At 41.6% G+C, this 22,634-nt stretch overlaps 3 protein-coding genes and 1 pseudogene across 3 annotated transcripts; 2 read left to right on the top strand and 2 right to left on the bottom strand.

Annotated features, from left to right (window-relative positions):
• The first annotated feature begins 816 nt into the window (after nucleotides 1-816).
• Nucleotides 817-2,351, top strand: LOC116322476 (monocyte chemotactic protein 1B-like). Its single transcript, XM_031742550.2, has 3 exons — nucleotides 817-998; nucleotides 1,460-1,577; nucleotides 1,667-2,351. The coding sequence occupies exons 1-3, from the start codon at nucleotides 932-934 to the stop codon at nucleotides 1,779-1,781; spliced, it is 300 nt and encodes a 99-aa protein (XP_031598410.2). The 5' UTR covers nucleotides 817-931; the 3' UTR covers nucleotides 1,782-2,351.
• Nucleotides 2,352-6,523: 4,172 nt separating this feature from the next.
• LOC116322500 lies at nucleotides 6,524-8,243 on the bottom strand (annotated as a pseudogene).
• Nucleotides 8,244-11,535: 3,292 nt separating this feature from the next.
• LOC116322501 (monocyte chemotactic protein 1B-like) lies at nucleotides 11,536-13,162 on the bottom strand. Its single transcript, XM_039614530.1, has 3 exons — nucleotides 12,942-13,162; nucleotides 12,301-12,418; nucleotides 11,536-12,212 (listed from the first exon to the last, which is right to left on the bottom strand). The coding sequence occupies exons 1-3, from the start codon at nucleotides 13,006-13,008 to the stop codon at nucleotides 12,098-12,100; spliced, it is 300 nt and encodes a 99-aa protein (XP_039470464.1). The 5' UTR covers nucleotides 13,009-13,162; the 3' UTR covers nucleotides 11,536-12,097.
• A 7,217-nt stretch (nucleotides 13,163-20,379) lies between these two features.
• LOC116322489 (monocyte chemotactic protein 1B-like) lies at nucleotides 20,380-22,022 on the top strand. The gene is made up of 3 exons (XM_031742576.2): nucleotides 20,380-20,610; nucleotides 21,135-21,252; nucleotides 21,342-22,022. The coding sequence occupies exons 1-3, from the start codon at nucleotides 20,544-20,546 to the stop codon at nucleotides 21,454-21,456; spliced, it is 300 nt and encodes a 99-aa protein (XP_031598436.1). The 5' UTR covers nucleotides 20,380-20,543; the 3' UTR covers nucleotides 21,457-22,022.
• The last annotated feature ends 612 nt before the right edge of the window (nucleotides 22,023-22,634 follow it).

The raw sequence follows: 22,634 nt of genomic DNA, 5'->3' as shown, positions 1-22,634 counted from the left end.
GACATGAGTGCTAAATTTTGCTCAAACTTTCCAAGTTCATGTGACTGTTGCTGGCGAAATGCTCAATCACCGTGACACCACATGGACGCATAACATCCATGTGGTGTCTCTTGTACTTTCAACGGTTATTACTGAGAGACGTCTCCCATGTGATTCCACAGCTTGTCTGTCAGACAGCCAGCACTATGGCACTCACCACAGGTCATGACTCTCATGGGAACCTTTGATATATTCCAAACCCACAATTAAACTTTCATCCCAGCAGTCATAGGAGTCAAAAAATCCAAACGTGTTTTACTACATTCCACTCATTCAAGTCATTCTCCTGCTACCTTTTGCTGTGTCCTTGTTTATTTACATAATTACCGGCTGGAAGTTTGTTGCTCAGTTGGAGATTCCTGTTCTATCTGTGCTCAGTCTATTTATTAAGCTACCCATTGGACTCGTTATATTGTCTGATTACTCATATGCCCTGTATCATCATTAAACTGTGGTTGCTGTCCTGTGTTTCACACTGCCCCAACGATAAAAAGTGTAATCATAAAGAGTAGATTATGCAGATGAGAGAGAGATCAGATTTGTGTAGTTTTGGTCACATCCTCGCTCAAGTGAGACGTAATTAATAAGGAAACTCGATGTGAAAAACCGGTTCCTCATTTTAGTTTAACAGTGAAACAGTTTATATAGAGAACCGAAAGCACAGAGAAAAAAAAGCCCACACAAAAAATACCCTTTGTAGTAAAATGGCAAATGTCACAGCCACGTCATGGATATTCCCAAGATGCAAAGTGGGGTCTCCCCAGTCCTTCTTCCAACTGTATAAATGTGAAGCAGGTGGACAGCAGTGACACAGCACAGAGAACAAGCCGACAGAGCTCAGCTGAGACTTTAATCCACTGCTGCAACACGAAGCCGACAAACAAACTTCAGGATGGCCGCTCCTCGTCTCGCTCTGTCTGTGGTTGTGCTCATGCTGGCTGTCATCGCTGTGACTGAGGGTAAGGCTCGTTTTGATTATGAGAGTTTTGCATTGTGGGTATGGAAGCCAAAACAAATATTAAATATTGAGATCTAGTCCTGCATATAAATCCATTAAAAATGCAAAGACATACGCATAGTAACTCATCAGTTTGATTTCCTGTATTAGTGGAGATAAGTAGTCCCTATTTTTCCATAAATATTAAAACACACACATACACACAGAATTAATGCAGCAAATAATATTAACACATTACTTCATAGATACGGTAAACAGAGGACAGGTCACATGACAAATCTGACCAGTTCATAACTCAGCGGAACAAATGAGCAGTTGCACAGTGTCGTCAACTAAAAATACAGTATCAGATGTGGCCTCACACCAGCCAACAGGAAACTGAATAGGAACAAAAACCCAGAAGCAGATGATGTGGTGCTGTGTCAGTGGCTCAGTTGTTAACTTGTTCCTGTTTGTTTGCAGGTATGCGCGGTGCTGGCCCAAAAAAGTGCTGCTTCCGCTTCAATGACCAGGAAGTGCCCAAAGGAAAAGTGGTCAGCTACATCAAGACCAGCCAGCGCTGCTCCAAGCCCGCCATCCTGTAAGTACACAACCTTACAAACATACATCACCACCATCACCGAACCTGCCCCTCAATCCTCTGACTCTCCTCTTTCTGTGAACCTTCAGGCTGAACACAGTGGCAGGCCGACAGCTGTGTGTCAGACCTTCGGCCCCCTGGGTGAAGCAGCTCATCAGCTACCTGGATGCCAAAGCCGTCCCAGGAGAGACATCAAACCTGTAACCATGGAAACTACTGAGGAAGAGCCTTCATGGACAAAACCTGACAGTTTATATGTTTAAATGCTGGAAGTTTTTAAGCTATAACCAAACAGCAGCTCTTCTATCTAAATGCTAAATCTTTACCTCATAATGTTATAGTTACATCCTGAATACAGGTTTCCACTGGGTCAAAAAATGTAGGAATGATCTTTCTGCCGTCCAAAGATTTTGTGTGTGTGCTTGTTTACACTGCCATTCTTTTAATACTGATATTTAACATTTCTGACTATGAATGTTTTATGATGTTTTACAGAAAAAGTGTGTTTTTGCTTAATACAACACTGAAAGTCTGACCGTAAGCACTGTGATACTTTGAAGTGTGATCTGAAATGACTTGAGAAGCTGTTCTTTGTGAAAGAGCAGTGCCTCCCACCTCCACATGGTGTCATCAGTAAACAGCAGAGTATAAGCTATGGGCTGCAGCACTGTTCCTGCACTGTGGTTTTTATGTAAAGTCTGAGTAAACATTTTTGTTTCGCATGCTTATGCTACTAAGTGTACTCTTTAAATTAAAGTTAAAGGATCAACTAAAGTTTTCTTTGTCATCCTGTGTTTTGTTGCATACTACAACAACTCATGTCACTTAAATAGACACCAGAGCAACTTATGATAGTACTGATAATATGATATCCTCTGGTTGGAGATCACGTTGATGGATTTGTGTTAAGTGTTGTTGCAGCCCTCCAGTGGGTCCTATAGTGCAGTGTTTCCCAACCACTGTGCCGCGGCACATACCCACATAGCAAAATTGGTATGGTCGGGATCTGGCCCACACAATGTGCTTACACATGGCCCACATACCGCAAAGAATGACGGCCCTTTGGTGGCCCAAATCTGGTTTGCCAAAGGTGGCCCACACATGGGCCAGCACAAGGCCAGTTGCAGACACACTGGTGGTCGTTTGGTTGCCCATGTGTGGATTACCTCTGGCAAACCTGGTCTGGGCCACCAAAGGGCCGTCATTCTTTGCGGTATATGGGCCATGTGTAAGTTGTGTGCAGCCACGGGCCAGTTGCAGACACACTGCTGGCCCTGAGCTGGCCCAGAACAGTTTCAGCTCCGCCCCAGAACAGTTTCAGCTCTGGCCCCAGATGTGTACCTTAATTAAGCCATGTAATAACAACATGTGCATAATAGTGCAAAAGTAACATGACAAAACTCTGCTCAGACAGTGAATGGACTGATTCTTATATTGTATTTTTCAACTTACTCAAAGTGCTCTATAGAACATGCCACATTCACCCAAACACACACTTTCTCTTAACTACATTCATACACATTCACACTGACGACATGCAGACTGGAGAAGCCAGGGATCGAACCACTAACCTTCTGATCAATAGGTGACCTGCTCTACCGCCTGAGCTACAGCCACCCACTGGCACAGATGAGTAAACCCTCACTAGGGTTTGGATAAAGTGTACACGCACAAACCTGTCAAACCTGTATTTGAAACATTGGCTACCATAGCAGTATAGTATTGCAACATGGCATTTGGGTCTTCTAACTAAAATAGGAAAATAGGAACATAAATATTGCCTCATTGCCAGACCTGGCACACATCTGGTTGACATACACTCTGCCATGACACCAGTCAGTCAGAAGTGCCAGCTTGATGCCAGATCTGGGCCAGACCTGTTTTCTATTAGGCTGGGACACATAAACCAAACCACAATCAAGCCAGATGTGGCATGCCATCACATAGACAGTGCCATCTATGCCAGGCCTGGCCCATATCTGGATGACATACATCTTATCATGCCAGAAGTCACCCAGCAGTGCCGGCTTGATACCAGAGCCGGGCCAGACCTACTTGCTATGTGGGTAGGTGTGCTGTGAGAAATGATCAGGTGTGCTGTGGCAGATTATCTGGTTCCACCTGATTAGTACTGTAAGGGCCTGCCTCAGTATGCGTACTTGTGCGTACTTGTGCATACTTGTGCATACTTGCGGTCTCGTGGACTGGTGATACGTCATCAGTCGGAGACCAAGTACTGTTCCAATTCAAAGGAGGTGCCCAAATTCACAGGCTGCATCCTCCTGAGGACCCGACCATCGCAGTCTACGTGGGCCAGGTCCTCTGAAGGCCGGGTAGGCCGGAAGTGAGAGGCTGTGAAATGGGACGGTCCAGCCTTCAGATTTGCGTCAACAGCTGTCTCGGTGGAGTTTAATAAACTCAGCCGTCTGCTCCTTGCTATCTAAAATATAACAGGACACTGGTGTAAATTCTCGATTATCTCACACTTCTGTTTAATCACTTTTCTGTTTATTCAGCTGTGTGAAAACTATAACTTTAATCTCAGCCAAACCGATTTACTCACAAACAAATAAAACACTGAAAAAGCCAAACAATAACATTTTAAAGTTATCTAAGTGACTCATATATCATGTTTAACCTGAGTAGCAAAAGACCGCGGGGGGTTGAAAATGATGTGCCGGGAGTTCGCTGTTCTTGTCCCGGCTAGCTATCGAGCTGGTGGGTCTCTGAAAATGTCGGAGCACTTTTGCAAATATGTGATGTCTTGATAAACCGAGCAGATATTTGAAGTTCACACAGCTACATTCTCGCCTGAAAATATCTTAAAAGTTTATTTTGTGACCCAGAAAGAGTAAAAAGAGAAATACAAAAACTAAGTAGCTGCCACCATTGTTGGAAACTGAAATCGGCTGGGCCGCGCTATGAATTCTGGGATATGGTGGGCCACGAAGGATACACCCGACCCATCCTTCAAATCTGAGGAAAAGAAGGATGCATTTGTGACCTGCATTTGGAGGAGTCTACAAATTTGGACAGCCTTCATCGCATCGCTGTGACATAATTGGCCTACAATCCTCAGGAGGATGCAGCCTATGAATTTGGACACCCCCAAAGTACGCATCAAGCCGAGAACACAAAAAATTCCCCGATGTGTTCTCGCTTCGCCCGTTTTATCAGGCATGCATTGGTGGTGACTTGTGCTGCAGCCCTTTCACACTCCCGAGGGGTAATATAGTGACAATTTGTCAAGTCCCAAGGCATTCCTGAGGCACGCGAAAGGTGACCTTCCGCGTTGTTATGCCACATGCCGGGTTATGGATGCAATCCAGTAGAATGACGCTCCTGCGGTAATCCATGTCCCAGCCATGTATTCCAGCCCTAACCCTAACCTTATCCCTAACCTTAACCATAATCTTATCTAACCTATCTCACCTTAACCAGGACTTTAATGATGTTAGATAGTGTTTTCCAAAACAATTTAAGTAAAACGAACGTACAGGCGAAGATTCATTCCAAGCAGTTCTCATGTTTCCTCATTTTTCCGATCTCGTAATATAGCGGCGTGTTGGCTGCAGGGAAGCGTAATATACAGACGATTTGTCACCTAGGGTAAAATGTTACACTTTGGGAATGAGCACGTGTTGTGTTTGGACTTGGTACAGCTAAATATCCCAGAATGCATTTCATCCAAAACTCAAACACGGCATCGGTGGAGAAGCGCGACTAAAAACTTTGAAATATTACTCTTTCTGGGTCACAAAATAAACTTTTAGGTTATTTTCAGGCAGGAATGTAGCTGTGTAAGCTTCAAATATCTGCTCGATCATCAAGACATATTCGCAAAACTGCTCCGATGTTTTCAGAGACGTCTGTCACCCACCAGCTCGATAGCAGACCGGGAGGTCAAGGCTCACTAGAGCTGGCGAAAACAGCGGACTCCCAGCACATCGTTTTCAAACCCCCCGCGGTCTTTCACTACTCAGGTTAAACATGATATATAAGTCTCTTAGATAACTTCTAAATGTTAATGCTTGGTTTATTTCAGCGTTTTATTTGTTCCTGAGTAAATCGGTTTCGCTGAGATTAGCTGACTCAGATTTAAATCTAACATTTTCACCGGGAACAAAAACAGCATGTTAAAACAAGGAGATTCTGAAGGCTGCTCCAAAAATGATCAGATTATATTTCAAATATTTGTTCAATTCTCTTCCAAACCCCAGCAGTTGTCTGTTGTCATTTTTGAGTGTCTACTAAAATAAAAGCGTTCTAACATCTCACTTGTTTGTTTTTATTCAGGCATGCATGTACACTATTTTTATTAATAGAGAGATTTCGCTCCTCAGGTTTTACATGATATATAAGTCACTCAGAAAACTTCTAAATCTTAATGTTTGGTTTATTTCAGTGTTTTATTTGTTCCTGAGTAAATCGGTTTTGCTGGGATTAAAGTTAAGCTTCATAAGATATTAATCACAGGTAAATTAAGAGGGGACGCCAGTAAAAACTCCGAACCTGTGACATTATCAAGTACGCTGGTGTTCAGATGTACAAATCACAAGTCCGTACTCCCGGTCTGGACTTGGTTTAGCTAAACCAAATGACACACAAGGGGGAAAACAAAATGGCTGCCATATAACCAACTAATACAAAACAATTAAACAAACTTGAAACACCCCCCAGGCAATGAGGCATGTGGTATCATCCAATAAGGCTGTCAGCTCCAGGCCCTTTGCCGCACCTTTTGCCAGACAGGAAGGAGAAGACAAACCCCAGGTAACTCAAACAAAGAAATTTGTATATTTGTAAAAAACATAAATAAATTTAATTAATAAACAATATTGGACAATAAGTAGAATATAATTAAAATAGTGACTGCAAAGTAAACTAAAGTGAATCAACTGGTGGTGTGGCATGCCAACACACAGTAAGAAGACACAAAGACAAAGTTTCACTGATCCTTTATCCTTTATTTTAAAGTGAAGTTATCAGCACAATGATAAAAAACACAAATACTTAAGTTTTACATAAAAACCAAGCAAACTGCCCACAGTGCAGGAACAGTGCTGCAGCCCATAGCTTATACTCTGCTGTTTACTGATGACACCATGTGGAGGTGGGAGGCACTGCTCTTTCACAAAGAACAGCTTCTCAAGTCATTTCAGATCACACTTCAAAGTCTCACAGTGCTTACGGTCAGACTTGTATTAAGTGTTGTATTAAGCAAAAACACTCGTTATTCAGTATAATGAGATAAATATTCAAAGTCAGAAATGTAAAAATATTAAATATCAGTATTAAAAGAACAACAGAGTAAACAAACAAAGAAATGTTTGGATTGCAGGAAATTATTCCTATTTGCAAATGAATCTCATAATTATGTCTTTAAGAATATCTGATACAGATTCAGCATGTAGAGAGAAGAGCTGCTGTTTGCTTATACAAACTTCCAGCATTTAAACATATAAACTGTCAGGTTTTGTCCATGAAGGCTCTTCCTCAGTAGTTTCCATGGTTACAGGTTTGATGCCTGTCCTGGGACGGCTTTGGCATCCAGGTAGCTGATGAGCTGCTTCACCCAGGGGCGAAAGGTCTGACACACAGCTGTCGGCCTGCCACTGTGTTCAGCCTGAAGGTTCACAGAAAGAGGAGAGTCAGAGGATTGAGGGGCAGGTTCGGTGATGGTGGTGATGTATGTTTGTAAGGTTGTGTACTTACAGGATGGCGGGCTTGGAGCAGCGCTGGCTGGTCTTGATGTAGCCGACCACTCTTCCTTTGGGCACTTCCTGGTCATTGAAGCGGAAGCAGCACTTTTTGGGCCAGCACCGCGCATACCTGCAAACAAACAGGAACAAGTTAACAACTGAGCCACTGACACAGCACCACATCATCTGCTTCTGGGTTTTTGTTCCTATTCAGTTTCCTGTTGGCTGGTGTGAGGCCACATCTGATACTATATTTTTAGTTGACGACACTGTGCAACTGCTCATTTGTTCCGCTGAGTTATGAACTGGTCAGATTTGTCATGTGACCTGTCCTCTGTTTACTGTATTTGTATGTGTTAATATTAAGTTTAATGCTGCATTAACATTAATTATTTTACTTTCAGATTTGTTCACCTTTGTTGTTTTCATTAGAAAGTATCATTTATTCATTGGCAACATTTAGATATATAATCATCAATTTGAGTTATTATTTTCACATTGCACATTTGAATGTCCTGAGACTTGTGTGTGTCTTACTTTTGTTTTTTGTTTTGTTATATACACTTTGAATATGAATTAATATTAAATTTCAAGCAGAAAGAAATTGCCATTCATCACACAGTGTAAAGGTCAGATCATTAAAACGAGCCTTACCCTCAGTCACAGCGATGACAGCCAGCATGAGCACAACCACAGACAGAGCGAGACGAGGAGCGGCCATCCTGAAGTTTGTTTGTCGGCTTCGTGTTGCAGCAGTGGATTAAAGTCTCAGCTGAGCTCTGTCGGCTTGTTCTCTGTGCTGTGTCACTGCTGTCCACCTGCTTCACATTTATACAGTTGGAAGAAGAAGCAGGGGAGACCCTGTTGTGCACCTTGGAAAAATTTGTGACGTGTCGAGTTTCACTAAAAAAGGGAACTGTTCAATTTCCCTTTTCACTACGCCTCTCTCTCACACTGACACTGCAGAAACTGTAACAGCTACAGCAACATAAGGTGATACTTGTTTTACAGTATGGAGTGCTCTCATAGGGCAACTTTATATGAAGAAGAACAGAAACAAATGTTCCTCAGATTTCAACTTTTTTCTTGTGATGTGGCTGAAACACAGTCTGGTGAACATCCAGATCATCAGTTAATAGAAGAAGATGAAATAGGTTGAAGATGGACTTCAGGAGATTTCAGGAGTGAAAAGTCCTGAAATCACCAAAGCGCTGGCTCATAGGAGGTCATGTGACTGTGGGGAATTTCTCTGTTTACTTTGTATTATTGTAAGGTCTTTACCTTATAAAATAAAGCGCCTCGAAACAACTGTTGTTGTGATTTAACACTATATAAATAAAGTTGAATTTAACGGCCTTAAAACTGCATTTTTTTCTAATAACCGACAGGTGGAGCCACTCCTGTGGTTTCAGAAAGACGTCTGCTATAAACGTCACTGTAGTTTCTTTGTTGTGTGACCTCGGTAAAAAGTTTCCAGGTGGTTTGATGGTCTCAGCTGATATTTTCAAGTCCCCCTAAATATCACATGAAGTTCATTTTGTACGTTGTGGTTCCCACTAGTGTAACAAGGATCATAAAGCCAGGTGTGTTTTATGGTGGGCTTACCTTGTCTGGTTTAAAAATGCTGAAAACTGACAAAAGTCTCAGTTTCATGCTTCACACATACAGAACTATCATTGGGTGCTGTCTGGGTGCCTGTGCCCACCTGTTACATTTGTTTAATATACAGTCTGTGGATAAACTAGTACTAAAACTGTCTGTGCTGAATTTTTAACATGTGTAGAAAAGCAGCAGGGACAATGTGCATCACCCTCACAATGTTGTGTAACAGGTGACATTTGTCATGCACATCTGCACGCAGGCTATTAACTCTATCCATCACCTCTCTCTCTTTTTCACCGTCACCACTGAAAACAAGAAGAGGCTCAGAGTTGATCCGTGATGTAATCCGCCCCGCCCTGAACCGGTCCGTCCCTCCTACCGCACACCTCACCACTCTCTCGCTTTCGTCATACGTGTCCTGCGCCACCCTCACATACTTCTCTGCCACTACGGACTTCCTCACACAGCACCACAACTCATCTCTTAGCATCCGATCATATGGTTTGTCTAGATTCACAAAGACACAGTGCAACTCCTTCTCTGTCCTTCTCTTCTCCTGTACTACTGTCTGCTTTCTTCATGTCCCTGCCTCATCACATACTGGTGATTCTGTTATTAGAAACCTTAAGTTAGAGACTTTGTGAGCTCAATCGATTGTATTCCACATGAGTATCCAGAGTTTTGACAAGAGGCATGATGCAAGATGCCTCTGCAGCTTCTCTCCTTCTGTCATCCCCCAACAACCCATCCCCATAAAGACTGTGTCTGCTCCCAGTCCACCTAATTACAGACCAAGATTTTATTTTCCTTTCATTTCACAGAATCAGAAGAAATGTCCCAAAAGTTTTAAAAGGATGTTGAAAAATAGATTCTTAACAGGATTATTCATGATGAAGAAATGCAGCATTAACCATTTTGCTATTGTCGACAGTGTAAAAGCTTTTTGTGGCTAAAACCACCTGCTTGAGTCGTCCAAGGACCTGCTTGGAACAGTTATCACCAATCCATCAAAATGACATCTAATCAGATGATGTTTTAGAGCACAGCAGAATCATGTTAATAATATGATTCCCTTCCTCCACATTACAAAGGCAAGTTTAAGGTTAAAGGTCCTACAGGCCTTTCTGGATGGCATAGGGACAGCAAATGAGTCCAGGCTAGGCTGGATCTCTGATGGTGTTCTTGGCTTTTAAGGCTCCACCTGAGATAGATTTCACCCAGTTTGGTCGCCAGGTGTTTTTATGCTGGAGAGCTCTCCTGTTCAAAGAGGTGCAACTAGTGTGCCATGCTGTGATGCAGTATGATGACAGATGCTGTGGTGGACCTCTGAAAACTGACCAGCACCCAGATCTGTGGTGATTAGTAGAAACACTTATCAGTTTCAATTTCATTTATTTATATAGCGCCAAATCACAACAACAGTCCCATAAGGCGCTTTATATTGTAAGGTAGACTCTACAATAATACATGCAGAGAAAAATTTAACAATCATATGACCCCCTATGAGCAAGCACTTTGGCGACAGTGGGAAGGAAAAACTCAGTTTTAACAGGAAGAAACCTCCGGCAGAACCAGGCTCAGGGAGGGGCGGGGCCATCTGCTGCGATCGGTTGGGGTGAGAGAAGGAAAACAGGATAAAAAACATGCTGTGGAAGAGAGACAGAGATTAATAACAAGTATGATTCAATGTAGAGAGGTCTGTTAACACATAACGACTGAGCAAAGTGACTGAAGAAGAAATACTCAATGCATCATGGGAATCTCCCAGCAGCCTACACCTACTGCAGCATAACTAAGGCAGGCTTAAGGTCACCTGGTCCAGCCCTAACTATATGCTTTAGCAAAAAGGAAAGTTTGAAGCCTGATCTTGAAAGTAGAGATAGTGTCTGTCTCCCGAATCCAAACTGGAAGCTGGTTCCACAGAAGAGGGGCCTGAAAACTGAAGGCTCTGCCTCCCATTCTACTTTTAAATACTCTAGGAACAACAAGGAAGCCTGCAGTGTGAGAGCGAAGTGCTCTAATAGGGTGATATGGTACTACAAGGTCATTAAGATAAGATGGGGCCTGATTATTTAAGACCTTGTATGTGAGGAGCAGGATTTTGAATTCTGGATTTAACAGGAAGCCAATGAAGGGAAGCCAAAACAGGAGAAATCTGCTCTCTCTTTCTAGTCCCTGTCAGGACTCTTGCTGCAGCATTTTGGATCAGCTGAAGGCTTTTCAGCGAGTTTTTTGGACATCCTGATAATAATGAATTACAGTAGTCCAGCCTGGAAGTAATAAATGCATGAACTAGTTTTTCAGCGTCACTCTGAGACAGGATATTTCTAACTTTAGAGATAATGCACAAATGGAAGAAAGCAGTCTTACAAATTTCTTTAATATGTGCATTGAAGAACATATCTTGGTCAAAAATGATTCCAAGGTTCTTGGCTTTGCTTTGTGTCATCTAACAAACTCAGCAACATGTTTAAACTGAGTTTAAAATTCTCTGAATCACAAGCGAAATAGGATTTGGTTCAATGTCATTTCCTTTTATTTTAAACAAGTACAGGTTGAACTCTACAGCTCCAAAGGACTATCAGTAGTTGTTCCATTGTGTATTTAAGTGACACGAGCTGTTACAGTCTGTAAGAAGACACACAATGACAAAGTTTCACTGATCCTTTATCCTTTATTTTAAAGTGAAGTTATCAGCACAATGATAAAAAACACAAATACTTAAGTTTTACATAAAAACCAAGCAAACTGCCCACAGTGCAGGAACAGTGCTGCAGCCCATAGCTTATACTCTGCTGTTTACTGATGACACCATGTGGAGGTGGGAGGCACTGCTCTTTCACAAAGAACAGCTTCTCAAGTCATTTCAGATCACACTTCAAAGTCTCACAGTGCTTACGGTCAGACTTTCAGTGTTGTATTAAGCAAAAACACTCGTTATTCAGTATAATGAGATAAATATTCAAAGTCAGAAATGTAAAAATATTAAATATCAGTATTAAAAGAACAACAGAGTAAACAAACAAAGAAATGTTTGGATTGCAGGAAATTATTCCTATTTGCAAATGAATCTCATAATTATGTCTTTAAGAATATCTGATACAGATTCAGCATGTAGAGAGAAGAGCTGCTGTTTGCTTATACAAACTTCCAGCATTTAAACATATAAACTGTCAGGTTTTGTCCATGAAGGCTCTTCCTCAGTAGTTTCCATGGTTACAGGTTTGATGCCTGTCCTGGGACGGCTTTGGCATCCAGGTAGCTGATGAGCTGCTTCACCCAGGGGGCCGAAGGTCTGACACACAGCTGTCGGCCTGCCACTGTGTTCAGCCTGAAGGTTCACAGAAAGAGGAGAGTCAGAGGATTGAGGGCAGGTTCGGTGATGGTGGTGATGTATGTTTGTAAGGTTGTGTACTTACAGGATGGCGGGCTTGGAGCAGCGCTGGCTGGTCTTGATGTAGCCGACCACTCTTCCTTTGGGCACTTCCTGGTCATTGAAGCGGAAGCAGCACTTTTTTGGGCCAGCACCGCGCATACCTGCAAACAAACAGGAACAAGTTAACAACTGAGCCACTGACACAGCACCACATCATCTGCTTCTGGGTTTTGTTCCTATTCAGTTTCCTGTTGGCTGGTGTGAGGCCACATCTGATACTGTATTTTTAGTTGACGACACTGTGCAACTGCTCATTTGTTCCGCTGAGTTATGAACTGGTCAGATTTGTCATGTGACCTGTCCTCTGTTTACTGTATTTGTATGTGTTAATATTAAGTTTAATGCTGCATTAACATTAATTATTTTACTTTCAGATTTGTTCACCTTTGTTGTTTTCATTAGAAAGTATCATTTATTCATTGGCAACATTTAGATATATAATCATCAATTTGAGTTATTATTTTCACATTGCACATTTGAATGTCCTGAGACTTGTGTGTGTCTTACTTTTGTTTTTTGTTTTGCTATATACACTTTGAATATGAATTAATATTAAATTTCAAGCAGAAAGAAATTGCCATTCATCACACAGTGTAAAGGTCAGATCATTAAAACGAGCCTTACCCTCAGTCACAGCGATGACAGCCAGCATGAGCACAACCACAGACAGAGCGAGACGAGGAGCGGCCATCCTGAAGTTTGTTTGTCGGCTTCGTGTTGCAGCAGTGGATTAAAGTCTCAGCTGAGCTCTGTCGGCTTGTTCTCTGTGCTGTGTCACTGCTGTCCACCTGCTTCACATTTATACAGTTGGAAGAAGAAGCGGGGGAGACCCTGTTGTGCACCTTGGAAAAATTTGTGACGTGTCGAGTTTCACTAAAAAAGGGAACTGTTCAATTTCCCTTTTCACTACGCCTCTCTCTCACATGGAACCAAAGTAGATCTCTCTGGTCTGTCCCACTTCTTATGTGCTTTCTATTCTGACACCACAGACCTTTCATTGTTGATGCAGTGTGAAACAGTTAAGTGTCTATATAGGTTTAGATTGTGTTAAACAATCAAGTTAAAAAGTCCACTGCCCTCTCTTTAATCGATCTCCATACCTCCACAGAAATGTCATCGCACCAACCTCCTTTCCACTCTTAATTCTCTTCATAGCTGCCGGCATTTCCTTCGTACTGATCCTCTTTACCTTCTGATTAATTGTTATTCACCTTTCTTCCTCGCTCTACCTCATTTTCTTCTTTCTTCAGCCTCAAAGTACTCCTTCCTTATTCTCAGCACTCCCTCTTCACTTGTCAGTACATTTCCATCTCTTTCCTTCATCACCCTAATCTGCTGCACATCCTTTCCAGATTGACCTCTCTGCCTAGCCAGTCGATAGTCCTTCCTTCCTTCTCTAGTTATAAAAAGAGAAATAAAAATCAGTTTTTATTAATGAGTTAGTTTGTATCTGTCTTAAAACACTACTGGAGCCTGTAGGGGTTTTTTTTCCAGCCCCCTGCACAGTCGGACAAGTAGTGGCATGTTTAGTTGCGTAGTCTCCTTAAATTGCTGGCTGTCTTAGTGCTGTCCAGAAAGTGACTGTGGCTTCATAGAAAATTGTGAAACTTTCTAGGGAAACTCTGCTATTATTAGGAGAGACGTCATCCATCTCACTCTAGATGGAGCAGCTCTTATTTTGAGAAAAATTAGTGCTTTTATTAAGCACCCCAAAACGTGACTATCCAGAGATGCAACCAGGAAGCAGAGTTGCAATCTTACACGCCTCTCTGCAGTGTCCCACCTCCTGTTATTCTCCCAACACCCCATCCAAATATAGACTGTGTCTGCTCAGAATCCACCAAAAAACCCAGCTAACTGTCAGAGTCCTCAACGCACAGGCCGAGGAGGAGAGGCAGTAATCTTTTATTCTAGCCTATTAATTAACCAAAGACAGACAGTTTTAATTCATTTGAAAGCCTGACTCTGACCTTTGTCCGCCCTTCCTGAAAAACTCAAAAACATTTTTTGTTGTAATAATCTGTTGTCCACCTAGCTCTTACTCAGAGTTACTCTCTGATTTCTCAGCATTTTACCTGACTTAATACTCAGTTATGATCAAATAATTAGTACAGGTGATTTTAACATATGTGTAGATGTTGAAAACGACAGTTTCAACACCTCATTTAACTTTTTTATTGGACTCAATTGGCTTTTCTCAAACTGGAAATGATCCCACAATCTGGATCATGTCCTCACATATGGCATAGAAACTGAATGTTTAACAGTGTTTCCTGAAATTCTCTTTTGCCTGAGCATTTTTTTTGATAACACATAATTTAAAAACAATGGACTACACAGCAGTGTACAATAAACTGCATTACACTAGATGTCTTTATATTAGAAACATCTTGTCTCAGAATGATGATGAAAAACTAATATATATATATTTGTAATATTTCGACCCCCAGCCAAAATGACAGATTTGGTAATAGTTTACAATACTCCCCATGCCTATGTAATTCTCCAAAAGTAATTCAAAGAATTAATTATACTGTAAGTAATTTTAAATAGTGTGCATTTTCATTGTAATTTTGCAGAAAACAAACAATATTTCCCCATCATTCACTGTACACGCGGTACTTTTTGGGAGTGTGAAAAAAGAAGCACTGCAATCATTTTGATGTGATCAACAACCTAAAACCACCATGTGATACAACACCTTATAGCAGTGTTTCCGAACCTTTTGGAACCACAGCAGATGTTTCACATTAGAAAAATCACACAGCACACCACCAAACAAAACTGTCACAAAAAGCATATAGATCATCCCCCCCCCCCACCAGCGCGCGCACCAGGTATAGCGGTTTGTCCCCAGTATAACTTTTTTGCTTTCTTCTGACCGCTACTCGTGCTGGGCCTTCATCTGGGTCGGAATTTCTCTAGGACCCAGGTCAGATTGACTACTTTTTCTTTTCAAATATTTATCTATTGCTATTAGGCGCTGCGCTGTCTCTCTCGCATCATGACCATGACGTAATTTCTTCTTCGTCTTCTTCAGTTTTACTGGCAGTTGCCAACCCATTTAATTAGAGCAGATAGTTGTACTGCCCTCTAGTGGAAGAGAATGTAATTTATTGCCCGTTACACACCCTTAAACTCACTTTTAAATATCTTGCTGAGTTTGTTAGATCACACAAGGACCAGGAAATGTCCTTCAGTGCACATATTAAACAAATATGTATGACTGCTTTCGTCCATTTGCGCAACATCTCTAAAATTAGAAATATCCTGTCTCAGATTGATGCTGAAAAACTAATCAAATCAAATCAGTTTTATTGTCACATCACATGTGCAGGTACACTGGTACAGTACATGTGAGTGAAATTCTTGTGTGCGAGCTTCACAAGCAACAGAGGTGTGCAAAAATACAATAACATAAGAACAAGCAAATATAAGAATGGGTAAATCTGAGAGTTATATGAATAAATATATGTACAATATAAGAGTGTATGCATATTACTGAACATGTATACTAAATAACTAGTTCATGCATTTATTACTTCCAGGCTGGACTACTGTAATTCATTATTATCAGGATGTCCAAAAAACTCGCTGAAAAGTCTTCAGCTGATCCAAAATGCTGCAGCAAGAGTCCTGACAGGGACTAGAAAGAGAGAGCAGATTTCTCATGTTTTGGCTTCCCTTCATTGGCTTCCTGTTAAATCCAGAATTCAAAATCCTGCTCCTCACATACAAGGTCTTAAATAATCAGGCCCCATCTTATCTTAATGACCTTGTAGTGCCATATCACCCTATTAGAGCACTTCGCTCTCACACTGCAGGCCTACTTGTTGTTCCTAGAGTATTTAAAAGTAGAATGGGAGGCAGAGCCTTCAGTTTTCAGGCCCCTCTTCTGTGGAACCAGCTTCCAGTTTGGATTCGGGAGACAGACACTATCTCTACTTTTAAGGTTAGGCTTCAAACTTTCCTTGTTGCTAAAGCATATAGTTAGGGCTGGACCAGGTGACCTTAAGCCTGCCTTAGTTGTAGGTGTAGGCTGCTGGGAGATTCCCATGATGCCCTGAGTATTTCTTCTTCAGTCACTTTGCTCAGTCGCTATGTGCTAATAGACCTCTCTGCATTGAATAATACTTGTTATCAGTGGCGGTCCTAGCCTGTTTGGCGCCCTGGGCGAACACTCCCTCTGGCACAGACATAAAACTTTATGTGTGTGTGTGTGTATAAATGTGTGTATAAATATTAAGGATTGTACATTAACATAAAACATAAAACTGTTGTCGGAACCATACTGAATTTCAACAGAGAAACACACACACACAGACATATGAAGAGAGAGAAAGTATGGATAGTATGCAAACAGCTACCAAACAGCCATCATAATTTGTCATACAATGAGAACAGGACAAATCAACAATTGACAATAATTAATATTAAAATCTGTAACATAATGTATTGTTTGGAGTTTAGTCTGTTACTGTTACTATTTTTACCATTTCTTCTTGGAGCAACTGTAACCCACATAATTTCCTTAGGGATTAATAAAGTATTCTGATTCTGATTGTTTCAGGATGACCTGCCATTATCCAATGACACATCTGCTTACCTGTATCTTTTGCTCATTTCTCCTCCTCTTCTTTTCTATTTTTTCTAAACTGAGCACCTGATGGCTTTGACCTTTTCTTGTCCATCTTGGTTTTAATTTTGCACTCCAGTATGAACACCCATCCCCCATCCCGAGAATCACCACAACATAACCTAATACACCTACACCTTAGTTCACAGATTCGCTTTGTCTAGGGTTTATTTCTGGGATTTCACACAACCCAGGATTCAAATCATGAATACATAATGGTTTTGGATTTACAACATTATGATTGAAATGTGCTCTATCTGGAAGCAGCCCTCCCCTCTCCCCTTTCGACGGGTTGACTTTAAATCATCAAACTATAAAATATACATTTTAAGTTGTTATTGATCCCTTTACCCCGAGTCCTAAAGTGTATATTTATTTTCTTACTCTACTTATATTTATTGTTTGTATACTTGCACTGCTGTAACTGGAGCCCCGTCGTCTCGTCTCTCTATATACTGGACTGTATGTAGCGGAGATGACAATAAAGTTTACTTTGACTTCAGCAGCACGCAGGCGCACCGAGGGCTCGCGCTCACTTTTCGTATACAGAATTTCGAAAAAACATCGGTGCAAATTTTAATTCTGTGTCATTATGTCTGGTGTTTTCGTGTTTGTTGGTTTGTTTTTATTTTGTTTTATTTTACGGGTTGGTTATTAGAAGCTGCTCCAGCCAGCCAGAGAATCGTCCGCCGCTCCGCCCTCTCCTCCCTGTGCTGCAAGCAGCAGGCGCACCTCGCAAACGGAGGGCGCCCTTACTCCCAGCAAATGGGCGATAGAAAACCGATCGGTGCCTATGCCATTCCCAATATGCGCTGGCTGATGTCGGGGCAGCATGAGTACGAGCAATTTTTTTTTTTTTTCTCCGATGCCCGTGATGCCGCCCCTCACCGATGCCGCCCTGGGCAACCGCCCGTGTTGCCCCTATCAAAAACCGCTACTGCTTGTTATTAATCTCTGTCTCTCTTCCACAGCATGTTTTTTATCCTGTTTTCCTTCTCTCACCCCAACCGGTCATAGCAGATGGCCCCGCCCCTCCCTGAGCCTGGTTCTGCCGGAGGTTTCTTCCTGTTAAAACTGAGTTTTTCCTTCCCACTGTCGCCAAAGTGCTTGCTCATAGGGGGTCATATGATTGTTAAATTTTTCTCTGCATGTATTATTGTAGAGTCTACCTTACAATATAAAGCGCCTTGAGGGGACTGTTGTTGTGATTTGGCGCTATATAAATAAATGAAATTGAAACTGATAAGTGTTTCTACTAATCACCACAGATCTGGGTGCTGGTCAGTTTTCAGAGGTCCACCACAGCATCTGTCATCATACTGCATCACAGCATGGCACACTAGTTGCACCTCTTTGAACAGGAGAGCTCTCCAGCATAAAAACACCTGGCGACCAAACTGGGTGAAATCTATCTCAGGTGGAGCCTTAAAAGCCAAGAACACCATCAGAGATCCAGTCTAGCCTGGACTCATTTGCTGTCCCTATGCCATCCAGAAAGGCCTGTAGGACCTTTAACCTTAAACTTGCCTTTGTAATGTGGAGGAAGGGAATCATATTATTAACATGATTCTGCTGTGCTCTAAAACATCATCTGATTAGATGTCATTTTGATGGATTGGTGATAACTGTTCCAAGCAGGTCCTTGGACGACTCAAGCAGGTGGTTTTAGCTACAAAAAGCTTTTACACTGTCGACAATAGCAAAATGGTTAATGCTGCATTTCTTCATCATGAATAATCCTGTTAAGAATCTATTTTTCAACATCCTTTTAAAACTTTTGGGACATTTCTTCTGATTCTGTGAAATGAAAGGAAAATAAAATCTTGGTCTGTAATTAGGTGGACTGGGAGCAGACACAGTCTTTATGGGGATGGGTTGTTGGGGGATGACAGAAGGAGAGAAGCTGCAGAGGCATCTTGCATCATGCCTCTTGTCAAAACTCTGGATACTCATGTGGAATACAATCGATTGAGCTCACAAAGTCTCTAACTTAAGGTTTCTAATAACAGAATCACCAGTATGTGATGAGGCAGGGACATGAAGAAAGCAGACAGTAGTACAGGAGAAGAGAAGGACAGAGAAGGAGTTGCACCGTGTCTTTGTGAATCTAGACAAACCATATGATCGGATGCTAAGAGATGAGTTGTGGTGCTGTGTGAGGAAGTCCGTAGTGGCAGAGAAGTATGTGAGGGTGGCGCAGGACACGTATGACGAAAGCAAGAGAGTGGTGAGGTGTGCGGTAGGAGGGACGGACCGGTTCAGGGCGGGGGCGGGATTACATCACGGATCAACTCTGAGCCTCTTCTTGTTTTCAGTGGTGACGGTGAAAAGAAGAGAGAGAGGTGATGGATAGAGTTAATAGCCTGCGTGCAGATGTGCATGACAAATGTCACCTGTTACACAACATTGTGAGGGTGATGCACATTGTCCCTGCTGCTTTTCTACACATGTTAAAAATTCAGCACAGACAGTTTTTAGTACTAGTTTATCCACAGACTGTATATTAAACAAATGTAACAGGTGGGCACAGGCACCCAGACAGCACCCAATGATAGTTCTGTATGTGTGAAGCATGAAACTGAGACTTTTGTCAGTTTTCAGCATTTTTAAACCAGACAAGGTAAGCCCACCATAAAACACACCTGGCTTTATGATCCTTGTTACACTAGTGGGAACCACAACGTACAAAATGAACTTCATGTGATATTTAGGGGGACTTGAAAATATCAGCTGAGACCATCAAACCACCTGGAAACTTTTTACCGAGGTCACACAACAAAGAAGCTACAGTGACGTTTATAGCAGACGTCTTTCTGAAATCACAGGAGTGGCTCCACCTGTCGGTTATTAGAAAAAAATGCAGTTTTAAGGCCGTTAAATTCAACTTTATTTATATAGTGTTAAATCACAACAACAGTTGTTTCGAGGCGCTTTATTTTATAAGGTAAAGACCTTACAATAATACAAAGTAAACAGAGAAATTCCCCACAGTCACATGACCTCCTATGAGCAAGCGCTTTGGTGATTTCAGGACTTTTCACTCCTGAAATCTCCTGAAGTCCATCTTCAACCTATTTCATCTTCTTCTATTAACTGATGATCTGGATGTTCACCAGACTGTGTTTCAGCCACATCACAAGAAAAAAGTTGAAATCTGAGGAACATTTGTTTCTGTTCTTCTTCATATAAAGTTGCAGCAGGCTGGTAAGTCCATATTAATCCATAAACTCATATTAGGGAAACTCCACGGGGTTGAACAAATACATGTCTGAATACTGATATGTCCTTTTTAGAAACATTGAACTGTTTCATACAACATCAACAATGAACGGTCTGTTACAGTTTCTGCAGTGTCAATTTGAGAGAGAGGCGTAGTGAAAAGGGAAATTGAACAGTTCCCTTTTTTAGTGAAACTCGACACGTCACAAATTTTTCCAAGGTGCACAACAGGGTCTCCCCCGCTTCTTCTTCCAACTGTATAAATGTGAAGCAGGTGGACAGCAGTGACACAGCACAGAGAACAAGCCGACAGAGCTCAGCTGAGACTTTAATCCACTGCTGCAACACGAAGCCAACAAACAAACTTCAGGATGGCCGCTCCTCGTCTCGCTCTGTCTGTGGTTGTGCTCATGCTGGCTGTCATCGCTGTGACTGAGGGTAAGGCTCGTTTTAATGATCTGACCTTTACACTGTGTGATGAATGGCAATTTCTTTCTGCTTGAAATTTAATATTAATTCATATTCAAAGTGTATATAACAAAACAAAAAACAAAAGTCAGACCCACACAAGTCTCAGGACATTCAAATGTGCAATGTGAAAATAATAACTCAAATTGATGATTATATATCTAAATGTTGCCAATGAATAAATGATACTTTCTAATGAAAACAACAAAGGTGAACAAATCTGAAAGTAAAATAATTAATGTTAATGCAGCATTAAACTTAATATTAACACATACAAATACAGTAAACAGAGGACAGGTCACATGACAAATCTGACCAGTTCATAACTCAGCGGAACAAATGAGCAGTTGCACAGTGTCGTCAACTAAAAATACAGTATCAGATGTGGCCTCACACCAGCCAACAGGAAACTGAATAGGAACAAAAACCCAGAAGCAGATGATGTGGTGCTGTGTCAGTGGCTCAGTTGTTAACTTGTTCCTGTTTGTTTGCAGGTATGCGCGGTGCTGGCCCAAAAAAGTGCTGCTTCCGCTTCAATGACCAGGAAGTGCCCAAAGGAAGAGTGGTCGGCTACATCAAGACCAGCCAGCGCTGCTCCAAGCCCGCCATCCTGTAAGTACACAACCTTACAAACATACATCACCACCATCACCGAACCTGCCCCTCAATCCTCTGACTCTCCTCTTTCTGTGAACCTTCAGGCTGAACACAGTGGCAGGCCGACAGCTGTGTGTCAGACCTTCGGCCCCCTGGGTGAAGCAGCTCATCAGCTACCTGGATGCCAAAGCCGTCCCAGGACAGGCATCAAACCTGTAACCATGGAAACTACTGAGGAAGAGCCTTCATGGACAAAACCTGACAGTTTATATGTTTAAATGCTGGAAGTTTGTATAAGCAAACAGCAGCTCTTCTCTCTACATGCTGAATCTGTATCAGATATTCTTAAAGACATAATTATGAGATTCATTTGCAAATAGGAATAATTTCCTGCAATCCAAACATTTCTTTGTTTGTTTACTCTGTTGTTCTTTTAATACTGATATTTAATATTTTTACATTTCTGACTTTGAATATTTATCTCATTATACTGAATAACGAGTGTTTTTGCTTAATGCAACACTTAATACAAGTCTGACCGTAAGCACTGTGAGACTTTGAAGTGTGATCTGAAATGACTTGAGAAGCTGTTCTTTGTGAAAGAGCAGTGCCTCCCACCTCCACATGGTGTCATCAGTAAACAGCAGAGTATAAGCTATGGGCTGCAGCACTGTTCCTGCACTGTGGGCAGTTTGCTTGGTTTTTATGTAAAACTTAAGTATTTGTGTTTTTTATCATTGTGCTGATAACTTCACTTTAAAATAAAGGATAAAGGATCAGTGAAACTTTGTCATTGTGTGTCTTCTTACAGACTGGAACTGTGAACATTTCCAGTGTCCCTGTGGAATCCTGAATAAAAATTTTGTTTGCAAGGAGCAAGTGGGCCAAGCAGATATAAACTTAAATGTGTTAAAAAGAGCCATGGCCTCCTTTACTTTCTAAAGAATTAATGGCAGTTTCTTTGTTTTCCACTAGAGTGTGCAACTGTCCAAGCCACCACAATACAAACATCTGACCTCAAAGTCTTTTGATTTTAGTTGACTAAACTGTCAGAAAGGTTCTGATAAGAAGCTTCACAGACACATTGTGCTTACTTACAACTTATTGGTTGTGTCAGAGACAAAGAGAGGTCAGCCCTGCTGTTTTTTATTACACACTTTGATTTACTGGATGCATTCAGAGACAACTGGTCTCTTGAGTGCAACTATGTAAAAGCCTCCACCCCCCACCCGTCTGTGTGGGAGCAGACACCCATGCTGGGAGCAGCAGTGAATTTATGAAGTTAATGAGAATACAATAGTTGAGTGTAAAAGTAGCAAGGCTCTCTGTCTTCTAAAACCAAATTGGGAGCTGGTTCCACTGGAGAGGGACCTGATAGCTGGGGGGTCTTTATGATA

This window comes from Oreochromis aureus, linkage group 7 (assembly GCF_013358895.1).
Source record: "Oreochromis aureus strain Israel breed Guangdong linkage group 7, ZZ_aureus, whole genome shotgun sequence".
Lineage (NCBI taxonomy): Eukaryota > Metazoa > Chordata > Actinopteri > Cichliformes > Cichlidae > Oreochromis > Oreochromis aureus.
Note: the sequence above shows the minus strand (reverse complement) of the source record. Positions and strands in the feature narration are given on the sequence as shown.

Bases quoted from the DNA above. Each gene is read 5' to 3' on its own strand.
- LOC116322501 (XM_039614530.1), bottom strand. From the start codon at position 13,008: ATGGCCGCTCCTCGTCTCGCTCTGTCTGTGGTTGTGCTCATGCTGGCT. The intron at 12,419-12,941 runs GTAAGGCTCGTT...GTTTGTTTGCAG, and splicing joins TGTCATCGCTGTGACTGAGG to GTATGCGCGGTGCTGGCCCA. The intron at 12,213-12,300 runs GTAAGTACACAA...GTGAACCTTCAG, and splicing joins TGCTCCAAGCCCGCCATCCT to GCTGAACACAGTGGCAGGCC.
- LOC116322476 (XM_031742550.2), top strand. From the start codon at position 932: ATGGCCGCTCCTCGTCTCGCTCTGTCTGTGGTTGTGCTCATGCTGGCT. The intron at 999-1,459 runs GTAAGGCTCGTT...GTTTGTTTGCAG, and splicing joins TGTCATCGCTGTGACTGAGG to GTATGCGCGGTGCTGGCCCA. The intron at 1,578-1,666 runs GTAAGTACACAA...GTGAACCTTCAG, and splicing joins TGCTCCAAGCCCGCCATCCT to GCTGAACACAGTGGCAGGCC.
- LOC116322489 (XM_031742576.2), top strand. From the start codon at position 20,544: ATGGCCGCTCCTCGTCTCGCTCTGTCTGTGGTTGTGCTCATGCTGGCT. The intron at 20,611-21,134 runs GTAAGGCTCGTT...GTTTGTTTGCAG, and splicing joins TGTCATCGCTGTGACTGAGG to GTATGCGCGGTGCTGGCCCA. The intron at 21,253-21,341 runs GTAAGTACACAA...GTGAACCTTCAG, and splicing joins TGCTCCAAGCCCGCCATCCT to GCTGAACACAGTGGCAGGCC.